At 45.4% G+C, this 16662-nt stretch overlaps 1 protein-coding gene across 5 annotated transcripts in view; it reads left to right on the forward strand.

The window, feature by feature from the left end:
• Positions 1 to 16662, forward strand: part of LOC124481268 (IQ motif and SEC7 domain-containing protein 1-like) — a 76653-nt gene that overhangs the window by 39889 nt on the left and 20102 nt on the right. Inside the window, exon 1 of one of the 5 annotated variants that reach the window (XM_047041191.1) lies at positions 507 to 1035. The exons of the other annotated variants lie outside the window; for them this stretch is intronic. Within the exon in view, the coding sequence (XP_046897147.1) occupies positions 959 to 1035 (77 nt within the window). The 5' untranslated portion in view covers positions 507 to 958. Of the gene's footprint in view, positions 1 to 506; positions 1036 to 16662 lie in introns of those variants that run through there. 5 annotated transcript variants of the gene reach the window in all.

Genomic DNA, 16662 nt, shown 5'->3' on the forward strand with positions numbered 1-16662 from the left:
CTTGTTTTGAGCGTTTTTACGCTGTCATAAAGTAAAGTACATTCAGTTTCTTTTCCTCAGATAACGGATGATCCTCTAGTGTGATTTAACATTACAGGGTCCTTCCATGATGAAGCCTGGTGTAAAGCCAAGCTATGTATTCCTGTTAAAAGGCTGCATTATGCTTAGAAATCCTCAGAGGAGAAGGAATATTCCATTCATAGGGTGTAACTCGTTACTCCAGCCAGGCCCAAGACCTTTATGGTAACATGGCTTCGTACGGTAGTGTTCCATGACTTAGGCCATGTTGTTAAAGTGGAGTAACTGAAAACAGCCTCTCCCAGCTGCTGGACTAGGGTTCACCCTCCCCCTGCCTGGCCTTCCCATCCAGAGCTGTGTATTTCTTGGACATGGGCCCAGGTATTACCACACACACTCAAACACTCACACCTAAGCACACCCAAACACACACACACACACACACACATAGCACAGGCAGGCCTAGCCCACCACCATGGGGAGCACAAGCCTTGCAGCCAGATGAGTGAGGGGGATTGGAAAGGAAAGAAAGAAAGAAAGAAAGAAGGGGTGTCTGAAGAGAAGAAAGGGAGGAGTGGTGCTGGGCTCTGTTAGGGTGGAGAGCTTTTGTTATGAGCCCAGATGATTTTGTTCTGCCATATGTATACTTTACCTTACTTGGTCATCAGGGAGCTTCCTAGTCTAGCAGCTTGATGTGTGGAGAGTCGAAAGTAGGACAGGGAACTTTTAAAAGGCACAGCTGAAGGGACTTTACTGGAGTTGCAGAAGAATTTTCTTTTTCTGTGGTTTTCTCTGGAAAGTGAAGGATGTGGGATGTCATTAGTGGTTTAGAAGGGAGTGTGTACAGTCTGTTCCTGCTATAGGGACAGCTGCGACAGTGTGGGGTGTTTACAGACATTTTAAGACGTCCTCCCTGTGCCATGCAAAAAACATTTGGGGCATGTCTCAAGTCTCTGGTGATGTCACTGCCGTGCCAAATGTGATGTGGAAGTACTGCATTTCAAGCCGAACTATAAGGTACGTATGTCTGTGCTAATGACCAGCCTACATGGAGATAGACCACGGAGGGCGGCTGCCCCCTGACCACAGGGCCCGCTCTGCAGTCTGCTCCGGATGTTTCTCTAGTCTGATCAAATAACATTCTTGTCTCTAAACCGGTTTCCTATTCACAACCCAGGAAATATATCATCACTGGCATGTAACTTACAGTCCGAGTTTCAGGAATCCAGATTCATGGTTTTGTAGGCAGAGTCAACAGTGACCAGAACCCTTGAATCTTTTATTTGGGAAAAAAAAGTTTGGAGGTAGTGGAAAATAAAAGTTATTTTTCTCCACTCGTACTGTGTCTATTATCAAGAAGTCACGCTCTGTGTAAATGAAAGTAAAATGGAAAGGGACGTTCTGTCATTTTTGCTCTGAAGTTTGTCACTATCTGAAAACAATTGTGCCCACACTAGTATCTAAACTTATAGATAACCACTATGTGGTTTGTTACATGGTAACACAGTTATTTGTCAACGTAGTATATTCAGTGCTTCTAAAGTATGTGCTATTGTTGATACTTGATACAGTTAGCTTCTTCCACATAACTCTTCCTCTTATCATACCTCTCGAAACCTTACATACATAGCAGAGGCTGGAGGTAATTTGGAGATGCTATGATCTGTAAGTGGAGCTGATCTCCAGAGCTGAGACAGGAAGGTCTCTGGCTGGTTAGAAGGCACCATGCCGCTGAGACGGCTCAGCCTGCGGCGGCTTGGTTTCCTCGACATATACCTTCCCGTGCTGATGGGGAGATACAACACAGGGAAGCTGTTTCAGGTGTCTCCAGGAAGTATGTTTTCTGGGGGAGAGACTAGACACTCGGTATTCGTGCCATCAAAAGCTAAAGAAGGTTTGAAGTAGTTACTGTCAAGAGCTTTGTCTGTTGGTCTGTGACTGTAAGACAGATAGCAGCAGCGACACTGTAAAGGCCAGGACATCTGATCTGAGGCAGCCTGGCTCTGTGACAGGCAAGGGAGCAGACTGAAACACAGGACAGAGAACATTACTTATTTACTGTGTGTGTGTCTGAAGCTTGCCCTTGGTGCCTGTCTGCCCACCCTTGCTCCTCATTTCTGACACATAGAAGAACCAGGGACCAGGCTGGGAATTCTGCTGGAGTGTCCTAGACTTGTGATGACGGTGTGTGTGTGTGTCAGTGCTGAGGTGGCGTATACTGACAGTGGTCCTGTTGTGGAGTGACACTGGCCTGCCTCTTGATAACCGGCTGACTTGATGAACTAACACAATTCTGTACCTTGGATACTATCTGGAGCTGGGAAATTCAACTCACTGGCCCCTTTGATGGTCTCCTGTCCTGGTTTCTGACAAGCGAGCGCTTTTCTCAGCCAAGAGGAGCAGTCTGGTTTGGAAAAACGACAACCTGCCAGAAGGACGTGTGGTTCTTCTTCTGTGGTGAGTGAAAGAGAGAGAAAGAAATATAATTGGCTTGCATACGTCAGCAGGGCCAGTTAGCTGAGTTATTTTGATACTTTGGTTATAAGGAGGACCTGCCGAGACAGTGCTGTTTACTTTGTAATTGTTTTGCCATTAACTGGGTCCTTTCAAGACATATGTATACTGCTAAGTACAGTATGGTCACAAAGGGGTTGCAGGCCCAACTGTTAGAGGTTGCAGTTGAATCAGCATCTTTCCCCACAGCTGTGTTTGGGATTGATTTGCACCCATGCTTACCAGGTGGAAAATGTGTTTCTGCTGTATTAATCTGCATCCTCTGGCTGTTGCCAGCCTGGCTCCAGCTGCCTTGTGTCATGTTGTACAGCACTATGGTTTTAAACCAGGTCTATAGCCACAGTGAAGACTCAATACTTGACAACAGTGAATGTGACCCAAGCTTAAGCTGTCTGTGAATACAAGGTTCCTTAAAACATCTGGGTCTGCTTGTCAGTGTCCACACCTCTGAAAAGTTTAAAATATTGCTGCTAGAGGGCCCAATGCATGATATGCACTGAACACACATGTGTGTGTAAAATACTGAACTCCTGCTTTGTGATTCATTCAGACAAGGAACCAAATCCCTAAATGAACACATTTAACAGCTAGAGCAACAGCCGTGTTTGCATCCTCTTGTCTTGTGTACTGGTAATTTCAGAGTAGACGTCGATGATGGTAGATAAAACTGTCATAGATTTATCGCAGATTCATGTGACTCATTATTTTGAGCTGTAGTCTTCAGCTTTGAAGTGCTAATGCCTCTCATAGCTCGTAGGCTTGTTTACCTGGTATGAACGCAGAGCTTGGAAAGGAGGATGTTTTTCCTACATTGATGCTTTATCCAATGATGAAATACAGTGTACGCCAGTCTTTCAGGATAATCCTGTTGCATTTTATTCTTGTCTGCTTGTCTTGGATATAGGGTTGAAAAAGCCTCCACGCCTGCTACAGCACTTGGGCTCTTGTGTGTAATCTGTGTGTCTGGGAGTGCTCGGAGGGAACGCTGCCACCCCGTCTTGTGCATCTGCTTTAGCGCCCCTTGTGTCGTTTCCCATTTGATGACATATTCCTTTGCATCTCTTCACAGTGGCAGGCGAGCAATGAGAGAGTGTGCTGCATTAACTTATGTAATGGTAGGAGAGAGGAGGGGTAGAGTGAAGGGAGGGAGGGGTGGAGGGGGAAGAGGATAGGAGAAGAGTGATGAGCTCATGTTGCTGCACTGCAGCTCGGATACACACACGCTGCTCCTTGTGGTTTATTTCCACACGCTCACACGGGCGCGTGCACACACACGCACACACACACACACACGTGTCTATGCACACGTCCACGCGCATGCCCTCAGCTAGACGCCTCAGTGCAAAAATTAGCTTCCAATTGAGCCCTCTGCTGCAACATTACAAGGCTTGCAGCAGCTTCAGATCAAAATCTCTGTCTCTACTAATCTTGTGACACCTAAGGACACGCCATTTCTACTCACAATTGTTTTTTTAATGGATGTGAGAAGAGTTTGGGGGTGGTGGGGGGCAAATTGAGAGACTGAGCGAGAGCAAGAGAGAAAATTGGGTACACAGGTAGAGCGTGAGACAAGGAGACAATGACGATGCATTTAGGATGTTAAATAACCTGACCTATTAAAAGCATTTCAGGTCTGTGTGTCCCAGTGAGAAAGTGTAGTGCATCAGTATATAAGTGGACTGACTGCCTTGGGTAAATCACCAACATTAGACCTTCAGCCTGGATTGTAGAAACATGCTGATATATTTATGCCTCCTCAACTGTCATTAGATTAGATCTATCATTAGATCCAGCTCTGCACAGCCATCACAGAGGGCTCAATATTACATGGTCATATCTGAATCTGAAACACTCTTTGCATCCAACCCTGCCATGTTCCAATAATGACTAGAATACACCTTAAAACATGAATGAAATGAATCCCGAGCTAATGTTCTCAGGCCCTGAGTTTAACATGAAACATTTACATTCAAAATGTTTCTCATAAATAGCAATGGTTAATCACACCTGCACGTCTTATGCATTAGGACCCCTGCATCGTAAATTGCTACCTGCCACTTTGAGGGAAATTGCAGAGTTGTCACCAGTGTTTTGATTGTTGCTTGTAAATAGTTATTACACTGAAATATTTGGTCTGGTTAGGCTGCATGTAATAGTCTTTGTGTATGGGTGTTTTTTTTGTGTGTGTGTTTGTATGCTGAACATTTTCACCACCATCTCCCTCTACAACAATCTTCCCTGTCAACCCTTTCTGTTGTCTTGACAACCGTGTGCATTTAGAGTTCAATGGGGAGAACACGTGCCCCCCCCCCCAACCAGGACACACCTACTGAAGGCCCGCCTCCTGTAACATCTCTGTAGAATGGCTTTTCTCAATGACATCATTCAACATTTTGACAAGTCACCCTCGCTCAATACTGATGCAGTTATTACTTATTATTTGGCTGCATTTCAGAGAGCGGTTTGGATGGCTACAATGTTCTAGTTCACAGGCCGATAGAGAAAGTGTGCAGCCTGCTGCCCAGACAGGGATGTAGATGGGAGACTTCTCCTGCATTACTGGGGGCAATCAGGACTCCCACTGAGAGCAGAAAAGCCTTGAACACATTAAGACTGAGAGATCAAACCATGTCTCTCCATACAAGACTCTACATCTCCTCTTCACAGCAGCCCAAATGAGCTCCCTTGAGGAATAGAGGATGAAGTTAATTTCCCTCTTTCAGTTCTACATCCCCTCCCAATTTCCATTCTTTCTAATAGGTATGCTTGTCATCCTCTCCTTTTCCACAATCTGTCAATCATGTTAATCCCTCATTCCCGTGTGTGGGTGACGTTTGTGGAATGTCTGTGGATGGAATCTGAGGGAGACCTGGTGAGCCCGAGGTCCTAGCTGCGTCAGGGAGCCTCAGCCTCAGTAGGCTTCTGACTGTACAGCACTCTGGCTCCCTCCGTTGGTCGGAACAAACCTCAACAAGGGACAGCAAATGAAATCTGAAATTACATCAGCGTCATTACTGTTCACACTCAAAGCACTCTCGTTCAGGGACTTATGCTCACAAAATTGGACTGGCTCACTGGTTGCATATTAATGCCCACACTGATAAATGTTGTGGAATTCATCTGAATAGTCCATATTCTGTGAGCCAGTCAAGTCCACCGTGGAACATTGTGGGATATCTTTATATTTAATGATGGGCACATATTCCACTGTGAGCCATGAAAGGGTAGAGAAATGACAAATGAAAGCAAATGGGAGCTTCAGCTGTCCGTGTGTGAGACCCCACTGAGGCTGTTCAGCCTTGCAGTGTTGTTTTCTTCCACCAGTACCTCTCTCTTACTCTCATTTTTGTTGTTCTCCCTGTCTCTCCTGGCTTCTTTCCAGCAGCTGCCCCATCAGATTACGGCTACACAAGGGAGATTTATAGCCAGTATTTACTTACCTATTGTTTTGAGGTTATGGCTGGCGTGTTGCTGGGTGTTCAGAGAGAAACAAAAGCAAAAAAGACTGGCATACAATTTGTTCACTCTGGTACCTACCTGCAATATAAAAACAGTCTAGAAACAGAGTTCCTGAAGACACATGCATGGTACATACATCTGGCACTGCAGAGATGGAACTGCTGTACTCTAGCCTAGGCTCAATTTTCTTAGGGAAAGGAATGATGTCTTTCCAGGATATGTCCTAGTATGTTACTGAAGGTTCTGGAACACTGTATTCAGCGATGGCCCAGAAAATAGTAGCACTACGCAGGATAGGACAGGATAGGGCAGGGCAGAGCACGGCAGGGCAGGGGAGAGGAGGACGTGTGGGTCGAAGGAAAGAGATGGATGAGAAGGTTTCCCCGTAAGCTTCTCTGATACCGTCTTACTGACAACGCCTTCTGTTGGAGATGGTGCAATCACATGCTTGACACTCACACTGATGAGTTCACTGTTCTAAAATGGCGGTGAGAGCAGGTTCTGTTTTTCTCATTGGTGCAGTAGTTTTACTGATCCCTGATGGAACTCCAATACTTCCAATTCTCCAATATCTTATGAGGCACAAGTGATTTAAATTACCTTTGAACAACACTGTTCTGTGTGGTACTGCATCTCCTACTAGACTGTGTAGAATGTGTGGCAGGCGAGGGAATGTGTGCTGCTCAGATTTCCTCTCCAGTGCCGTCATGTGTCCTGGTGGGAAGGCAGAAAAACAAGTGGTGACCTTGCAGAGTTGCAACACACACAACCATGCACACACACGCAATTACGCACGGTCTGGACACAACACAGAGTTAGGGCACAGCTTGGCCAAAGCCAGAGGATCAACACAACAGCTGAATAAATGACCTGCGAGAGAGAGGGAGAGAGGGGGCAAGAGAGGGGCGAGAGAGGGTGAGAGAGGGAGAGAGACAGGTAGAGAGAGGGTGAGAGGGGGCTAGAGAGGGGCGAGAGAGGGCGAGAGAGGTAGAGAGAGAGGGAGAGAAAGAGAGGGCAAGAGAGAGGGAGAGAGAGTGGGAGAAAGAGAGGCTGAGGGAGACAGGGACAGAGAGAGAATGCAGCTGAAAGGGAAAATATCCTTTAATATATGAGGGTCCAAGGTAGAGGAGGATAGACAAGGAGTACAGTATATACATATTTGAGAGAAACGGGGCGAGAGAGGCGAAAGAAACAGGGAATGAGAGGCGAGGGGATGAAAGAGAAAGACAGGAGCAGTAACGGGAGTGAGTGAGAGAGATAGAGAGATGGGGGGAGGGCCCTACTCTATAGAGGGAGGTGTACGAGAGAAAGATAGAGCCTCCCCTTTCCATTGACGTTTGGGTAACATGCTGATGACTAGAGAGTAAATCTGTCAGGAGGTTCCTGGTGCTGTGTGTGTGTGTGTGACAACCCCAGACTCCTACTCCAGCCCAGCTCTCTCTGTCTCTACTTCTGCCTGCTTGCTAGCAGCCCGCTCAGCTGTCTCTGAGCAGCATACAGTGGCATACCCGCGTGCCTGGGGCTGTTGGATACACCTGGACCCAGCTGCGTGTGACCTGATGTTCAAGATGGAGGCACAGGTAGGTGGGCTTGTGAGGACTGTGGGTTACTGCAGGGGTTGATGCTGTGCTGCTGTGATGGAGGGGCAGGTGTTTTCAGGGGCAGGCACAGCATGTGTGTGTGTGACAGTGTATATTCAGTAGCGGTCTGCTGCCGAGCAGGGCTGACTGGAGCGGTATGTTGGAGTGCCGGCTCCGCTGTTCTCCAGTCTGATGTCATACTCACGCTGAAGCCCAGTGCCTCGAGGAGGAGGAGGAGGGGGTGTTTGTGTCTGTGTGTGTTTGTGTGTGTGTGTGCTCGTGTTTGTGTGTGTGTGTGTATAAAGACATTTTTTTTAAATATGTGTCTTAATAACATGAAACGATAGACTGTTTAGAAATGTGTGTGAGTTCACACACATTTTACACTAACCCTAACCGCCTAAACACAGAAGACGTGCATGGTCCTCTGGATCTGTAGGTCCTCTGTTTCTTGAGGAGCGATGCCTACCTATCCTGTGAGTGTCAGTGTGTGGCTGGTCGAGGGCAGCCCTTTCCTCCCAGCCCATGATGTCCTGGGTGAGTCACTGCAGAGCCCTGTGGAATCAACCTCTCGTGTCAGCCTCTCCTCTCTTCACCCTGTCGCCGGGCCTCTGATGATGACCGCTGCATCAGTTCTCTCACCACAGCCAGTAGTTAGTGAGATGCAGGCGGCACGGCTATCCAACAGACCTTTGCCTGTTTACCCTCGCTTCTTCTCCTCTCAGAACTGCTGACCTGTCCTGTACTCATTAGAGCTGTTTACAGAATGGATGGCCGACCAGGAGGATCGTTAGAGGACATTAAATGCATAGAGCGTGAGGGGGGCTTCTGTCATCAGTCATATGGGAAGCTACAGAGCTCTACTGTATGCAGACACGCCGCTTTGTGTGGACTGGAGCCAGGGCTTTCTTCTCCACTAAACCGTGTTTTTCTATATTTCCCATTTTGTCTTCTCTCTTTTTCTTTCTGTTTTCTTTCTCTTTCTCCATCTCAAGTGTTCTTTTGGTCAAAATAATGAAATACAGGATTTCCCCTTGGGGAAAACGTTACAGAATACAGAACTATGAATACCCGGTGTTTTGTAAAAGATTGCATTTGTATGTGTTTGTCAATAGAAGGGAGGTCAACAGAAAATTATGAAATAACATACTTGACAGAATTGTATTGCTACTCATCAGAAAAACACGGTGAGAGGGAAGGTTAGTGCAGACGGGCTTCCCTACAGCCACTTTATTTACCTCCTTTCCTGAAAACTGTTTCAGCTTGTGATTTACAAATCAATGTTTATGCACTCAGCCTCCAGGTCGAGAGTGAGACAAAGTGCGCTTGTCGCCTCCACAGTGGTCCTCCTGTGAAGCTGTTGGCAGGAAAGGGCAGGCTGCTAGCACTCAGACCCAGCAACACGTCTACATGTGTGTGGAGGGGGTCATGTCCTGTCAGCAGGGCTAGTATGAAAGAACTCAGTCACACCTGGGGGACTGGTGGGGACCACACTGGCCCTGCAGCTCTCTATCTCTGATAGGAGATAGTCCCCTACAACAAGAGGATTGGGGGCATAGTGGTGCTCTGGGAAAGGACTACTTCCACCATTCACAGACCAACCTTTCTGTTTATCGAAAGAAGTTTCCCTTTACCAGATAGAAAGTGTCACTCAAAATGGGACCCTTCCAGGTTTAATTGACTCCACCCAGCTTAGAGATACCTTTATCCACAATGAGTAGAAAACTAAGCCAGTCTTGGACTAGCAGATTGAGCTAAATCATCTCACTATGTAGATATGGTCTATGAAAACAGACTCCACCAGTAGAGAAAACACTGTGAAACAGTCCATGTTGATCTATGTCACTCTTCAGATTACATTTGGGGTGCGTCTGTACTTTTTAGTATGGTGAGAATTGCTCACACAGATCCTGCTTTTAACCAACCTCTAGGAGAAGGAAGTTCACTGGATAATGTAGACAGTTCATCTTCATTCCTAAATTCAGTTTGTTCTTCTTTAGGGCTATTTGCTGTCATCTTCTCTCCATGAACTCGACATGTCCACATGTCCCGTGTCCTTTATTGGAGCTGGCACACTCAGAAATCCCATTCCTCCAACTCATGTCTCCCCCTTTAATCCAAACTTCTCAGATAATTGACAGGTGTAGGAGCGGTCACTCCAGGGTCATCCAGACTGCAGTCTGTTCAGCTCCCCCTGTTATCCTCTGAGTGGGAGAGATGCGGCGGGGGGGGGGGGGTTAATGAGTTACTCAGGGTGTTTGGATCAATGCACACTGCAGCCCACTGAGACTGGGGATGTGCTTCACGTCAATAAAACCAGAAGCCCCTTGGAGCGTAGATCACAACTCGCAGGCCAGGGTAGGAGAAAGATTTACAACCGATCTGGAATCCATTTCTCCCAGATGACCATTACTCCTGTTTTTCCTCCTGTGAGCTTAATTGGAGAAGAGGTAGTTGTGAGCTTTGTGTTGATGCTGATGTTTCATAACCACTGCATGAGGCTTTTCTGGCCGCGTCTCTGAAAGGATGGGATTGAGATCCCTTGCCTATTGAGTTCCAATACTTGTTGGATGACATCCAATAGGCTGTGGCTCTTTAATGAATTAAATGGGCAGAAAACAAAGTTACCCAGTGTCAGGTCGTTTGTCATGGAAATAGCACTGTAATCCGTGCTCCCATATGTAGCCATCTTTCTTGGAAATGTCTTGGCACTATTTCAGATGGAGTTTATCAAATCTATTAACTAAACCTGGAACTGGGAACTCAATTTATTGTACAAAACACTCTGACTCGCTTATCGACTTGTTTTTATGACAAATCCCAGGACTTCATGTCCCTGCTTGCCTGCTTGGATGGCGTTTTTGTTAAGTACGTACGATTTGCTGACTTGTGCTCTTTCTCATCTTGCTGGAAGTAAAGTATGAATGGAATTCGCTCAGTCAGGATATCTTGTTCCACTGGAATGTTTCGACATGAATACAGTTCTCAGCATCCTCGTGACTTGCAGGGAAGTTGACTTAGCTGTACATTTTTTGAATGAAATTATGGTTTGTGGTGGACCAAAACTTTGAGATCTTAATAAAAATGTTGGCCTTTATATGCTGCCTTCTCGTTTTTGAGGCAAAAATGTGGATAAACCTAGTGGTAGTGAAGGACTTAGTGTGTCCCGATAACAGCCCCAGCATTTGCATCCAAGTATTATAAAGGGCACAGAAGATGGACAAGTCATGAATAATTGCTTGTCTAATTTCCCATGTCATTGTTGAGATGCTTTCAGGCAAAGCTTTCAATTAATATTTAAATACTAATGATCAAGGTCCCATTGCAGTTGGGAAAAAAACACAAATGTCCTGGGTTCCTGTTACCAGTAAAGTGATCCTCTCAGTTCTCTGTTGTGCTTTTTAAATGCGAGGGTTTGGATCTGGTTGTTGTTTTCCTGTCAGATTTGCAGAGTTTGGGAAAAAGAGCAGCCTAGAGATGGCAGGATTTCCTTGAACACTTTTCTAATGCCCTGATTCTGCAGTTCCCTATATTACACTGGTATTAGGGGTCAAATATCCCAACTTTAGATCCCACTAAATCCTGTCCACAGGGTATGATTTACCGGATTACAGGACATCTCTTACTGTGCAGGCCTTGTGTTTCCTCTGTTAGCCATTGTTTCGTCCATTTGGTGTAGATCTACTTAGCTAATGGTGTCACTCAGGCCTAATTACACCTCAGTTCATTGTCATAGAGAAGGACTGAACTGCACAATCACAAATCTTCTCTGAATGTGTATTCAATCATTCAGTCCACTTCTAAAATAATATTATGTCTCATGAATTATTATACCCCTGTCTGGGCCGAAATGAATAGCCCATTAAAATTAAATTCTGTCTGTTCTCACAGTATAAGAAGGAGCTTTAAGTATGACAGAAATTATGAAAGTCATTAAAGCATATCTCTCACTGTCCCTAGTTCCCAACCTTAGCAAGTCTCTCTTTTAAGTTATAGGTTTATTGGAGGATAATACACATATTTGACTGGCCCGTGTGGACACTTTGACAGCTCGCTGTCTTGCAGGGAAAGTCATGTTTCTCCACTCTGTATTTTCCCTCATCAAAGATATAGAATGTGCCATACAGCAGGCTTTAGAAAGGCAGCCTTTATGCCCTGGGCCAACACAAACAATGTCCCAGAGCACAAGGCAGAGCTGGGAGGCGCTCCTCCAGGCTCAATAGCTCCAGTGTGCGTGCCCGTGACTTGGGATGCCACTGGGGCACAGCGGCCAGCATCAGGGCCTGGGCAGGGCGGCGGACATCAGTGATGGAACTCCAAGGCTGAGGGGGCACACAGCGAAATAAACTGTGCTGGAGTGGTTGGACAGCTGTGTTTAGGGAGGTGAATGAAAGTGGAAGCTATGTTCCTGGAGAAACAGCTTTTGGATGTGTTTGTGTCTGTGTGTTTGGGTTACATTTGTTCACGTTATCTGTAGATTTGATGTTTTCTCGTTTTTGGCAAATATTACATTCAATTTGTCTTGTTATTGATACATGAAGTACTACACAAGGCAATGATGGCATTGGAACAATGGTTAGTATCAAATTTAATGTAATCACCTCATTTGTGATCCGTGGTGTGAAGGACTAGTAATGCAGCTTAATCAAAACAACTGTTGCCTCTATTGAGAACACCCCCGCCATTCAGTTTGCTCAAAACAGCAGCATTATTAGATTTTATTGTTCATTCATGTCTTCAATCAGATTGCAGTGTGAATCAATCATCCATAAACAGGCTAGGGATTGTATTTTCTGAATCTTTTTTTCTTGAAGGAGAATAGGTATTAGGCTTCTGTTTATTTTCATGGTTTTCTGAGACAGTTTCTCTCTCAGATGGGTAGGGGGGCCTTGGAAAATCAATTTGTGCACCAGACCAAAGAAGAAGAGCAGAGGGAGCTGTTTTCAGAGTGTTTGGCATCTGTGCCTGTGTCTGTCTTTTGATGGATGGGTCATCACGGTGCTGTTAGACCAGCAAGAACATGCTTTTTTTTACTTTCTGGGAGTCTTGACTGTTTGAAGAGCAGTGCTGTATTGTATCCTAAGGAAATGCATTCTGAATGGATCTGTATGTAGACAGACAAGTTAGTATGCACTGCATAGACTGCTGAACAGCTGTACTATATGATATGAAGTGTGTCCTCATATGCCTCCACCACACACAGACCCATTCATTGACACCACACGCCTTTGGAACAGGTGGGACCCTGAACTAGTGACTCAAATAGACCTTCTGCTCAACAGGGAAAACAGGTCAGGGTCTTTTTTCATCCATAAGCCATTGACAATTCAACACCCCCATTCCACACACTCTCACACACACACACACACACACAAACACACACATATACATATACAAAGATACACTTGTACATACATACACCCCACTGACCTTCATAGTCACTGTCAAGTTCAGGCCTCCTCATTTGACATGACTTCACACCCTATCTCAGAAAAGCTTGCTGTCGTTGTGGCGCTGTCACACTGCAGTGTCTACTCTGGCCAGCAGGCGACACTCTCATGTTGAATCTAACCTGGGATGGTGTGTTGGACAGCTGTGTCACATGCTCCTGCAGCCATCCTGGGTGTGTCCATACCCACTATGGTCACTCATACTGGGCCGGGCTATTCTCTGCAACAACCATACGGGGTATCGCATTGCCTGCCATGACTCAGACATCACTTTAGGTCTACATCAGGCATGTTCTGCTCTCTATCACCTCAGTGTCATACTTGACCAAGTCACATCAGCAACCTACTGTAGACCCTCCACAGTAAGAAGCCCTGCTGAGTGTGAAATGTTTTACTGCTGGGTTACTTCAGACTGCCTTCCTCCTGGTGGGGTGGGTTTACCAGGGGGTGTTGTCTCCCATGTCACATGGGTCTATTTATAGCTGCTCTGATCTGGATTGAAGTGGGATTCTGCACTGGCGCAGGGCCTGGATGGGTAACAGTGAAACATGACCAGTGGTGACTTTACTGTAACTGAGGACAAACATCCCAACATCCCAAAGGAAACCATGTAAAAGGGCTCAGTCTCCACTGTGTACATACATAGGATTTAGAAAACGGTATGTGACAGGATTTGCACAGCCTTATCTCCTATGCTGCGGATTCTTCATGAAATCAGTGAAGAATATGTATTTGGTACCTTTACTCAGTGCACATTGTAAACTGAGTAATCAGGAGGGTGTAGGCTTCACTGCTGTGGGCAACAGTCAAGGTTGGGAGACTTGTATTAAGGCGCCACATTCATAATTACGAATAATTATGGCTGAGTGCAGAACAAAGACAATTCTAGTGCTGCCTGCAAGTAATTAAGGCATTACATTCCATTGTAAATAATGCAAATGATTATGACAGACGTAATATGGAATCAGTTTTCTTACAGTCCCTCAATGTTGTCAAATCTACACATTGCATGTGTGTGCGTTTGATATTCCAAACACATTGTGCCTGTTTTTAAGTGGGAAGACTTAGGCATCTTTAACTGATGTAGAGACACGTTTCAGACAAGCCTCACAGACATCACTAGGCGCTGATGATATTTGATGGTTCCCTGACGATCCCAGAGGCAGAACATCTGTTCCAACTTCTCTGCCAGGACCTGATGAGCAAACGCTGCAGATCCTTTAATTGCTGTCATACCAGCCCTGTTCATACATCTGCTGCCAGGTTTTAACTTGGTACAGTTCTGCACTCTATCCTAAAAGCTAACTGGAAAAATGTGTATGCATTATTTTACTTGTCCCCTCGAATTCAACAAAATATTTTCTACATCTCTTTTAGGATTGTTCCGGATCAAACAATGACATCACAGATTGAATTGCTGCCAGACTGGGCCAGAGTTCTTTTTTCCAGTGCTAGAGCAGCTCTCTGTGTCTCAGCTTCCAGCACAAGCAAATATGAGAAATGGTGTATGACATCATGTAGAGAACACACAGCACAGCTCGGTTATATGCAACACAAGAATCAGCAGCCCAGTCTCTAGGAAACAACTGTTTCAATGGAAAAAACACTTGCATTCCTGTGCTGTATTCTAAGTCTGTCTCCATTCATACTTTGTCGATTTGAGGAGTCAAGATGTAAACCCTTTTCCTGAGGTGTCTAACGTATGAGACCATAGCAGGGGATTCAAACTTCATGCAGCAGATGTCCTGTATCTGGTTTCTCCAGGGCTGGTGTGGTGAGTAGAGGTTTGGGAGCATGGAGCAGAGAGCCGTTTGGAGAAGATGGAGAAGGAACGTACATGCAGGGAGGCATTGAGCTGAAGGGAGGGTTAGGGGAGTGTTTTATGAGCTCAAGGAGGGCCTCCTGTTGGAATTCCCAACTATGACATCATCCCAGACGAGAGAGAGAGAAAGAGAGAGAGAGAGAGAGAGAGAGAGAGAGAGAGAGAGAGAGAGAGAGAGAGAGAGAGAGAGAGAGAGAGAGGCCGGGATGAAGCATTAAACGTTCAGCTTTTATCGTGCTGAAATTAGTTAACAGCTGGTATTTAGGCCTATCTAACATTCTGTGTGCTCACATCCTGTACCCCATACTATCATGGCTATCGTGATCTGCTGATTATGTATGGACATCGTGAGCTCATCCTCAGAGCATACATGTCATACAGAGATAGCATTATCAAAGACTTAGTGGACTTGAGGTTTGAAATACAAAGACCTACGTAATCTGTCAGAAGTGTCAAGAGACCGTGTCTAAAACCCTCCTCCCTCTTCATGTTGTATTCCCAAATACCACCAAGGATTATATTTTTGTCAAATAAAACAACAAAATAAACCACTGCTTCAGTGGTTTCCACTAATTCAATGAGCTCATATCATAGCTCATATGTTTCCTCTCAAATCGGATTTAAGGAAGTCTGAAATGCCATTCCTTCTTTTTATTCATCTTTGAAGAGCTACAGTGATAGGTCTACTGTTAGGAAGGTCTGGATGGAGGTCAGTGGAAAGACAGGATCATTTATATGTCAGGAGAGGTGTGGGAGCTGAGTGGATAATCTTCTCCATACTGTGTGTCTGTCTGTCTGTCACTGCTCTCTCTCCTCTCTGTTCGTCCTCCAACAGAGACATCTGCTATATCCATAAGCCTTATCTTCCTCTGCGCTTAGATACACATTTTTAAGTATGTAAATGTGTCTCTCGAGCTTTTCCCCTCTCTTTCTCTCTCCGTCTCTGTCTCTCTCTCTATTTTCAATCTATCTTTTGAAGTCCCAGATGAAAAGGGGGCCAAAGGAAGCAATCATTTTCTCTGCGGGGAGACTGCGGGGGTCCAAGCTTGTAATTAGAGGACATCACCACCTTCCGCCTTAGACACGCGTGTCAGTGATTGGTGTCCCTGTGAACTCAACCCATCTGGGAACTATTCTCCTCTATTTCCTGTGCCTGTTGTCATTAGACAAAAACTACCTCTGAATGGGGTGCTAGTTGACCAGCCTTCCCACCCCTGTCTCCATGTGTCATTATTGTCTGGCCAGTCATATCAGCTCTAAGGAGCCAAAAGACTTGAGCACTATCACCAGGTAATGTTAACCAATGTCTTGTACACTTGGTTAACTGAGCTTCGAAACAACAAAGGAATCATGTTTGTGCTCTATCCTCCCATGACAACACATGAGAGAACTCAGGATAGAGAGCTAATAGATGGTTTAGTGAAATTACTAGAGAATCAAGAGCAAAGTGTGAAAAAGCGGAGAGATGGAGGGACTCTGGGGTCTGGCGTCTCCTAGTATTACCTTTTGGGATTGCATTAGGAAAGAGGACAGTGAGCGAAACCCTTTCCAGGACAACCCTTTTTCCTCTTTTTCTTCTTTTCACTTATTGTGTATCTAAACAGTTGGCCCTGAAAGGCTCTATTAATAGAGGTGCTTCCACATCTCTCTGCCTTGGCCATCTCCTCCCACTTACATTCCTCCACTGTGCTGATGAAACATCCAAAAGGATCCAGCCTTCACTCACTCACTCACTCACTCACTCACTCACTCACTTCCAACTCTATTTTTATCTCTGTTTTTAAACACTCTCTCTCTACTTCCTTGCTTTAGCAAAATG

Source organism: Hypomesus transpacificus, chromosome 18 (genome assembly GCF_021917145.1).
Source record: "Hypomesus transpacificus isolate Combined female chromosome 18, fHypTra1, whole genome shotgun sequence".
Lineage (NCBI taxonomy): Eukaryota > Metazoa > Chordata > Actinopteri > Osmeriformes > Osmeridae > Hypomesus > Hypomesus transpacificus.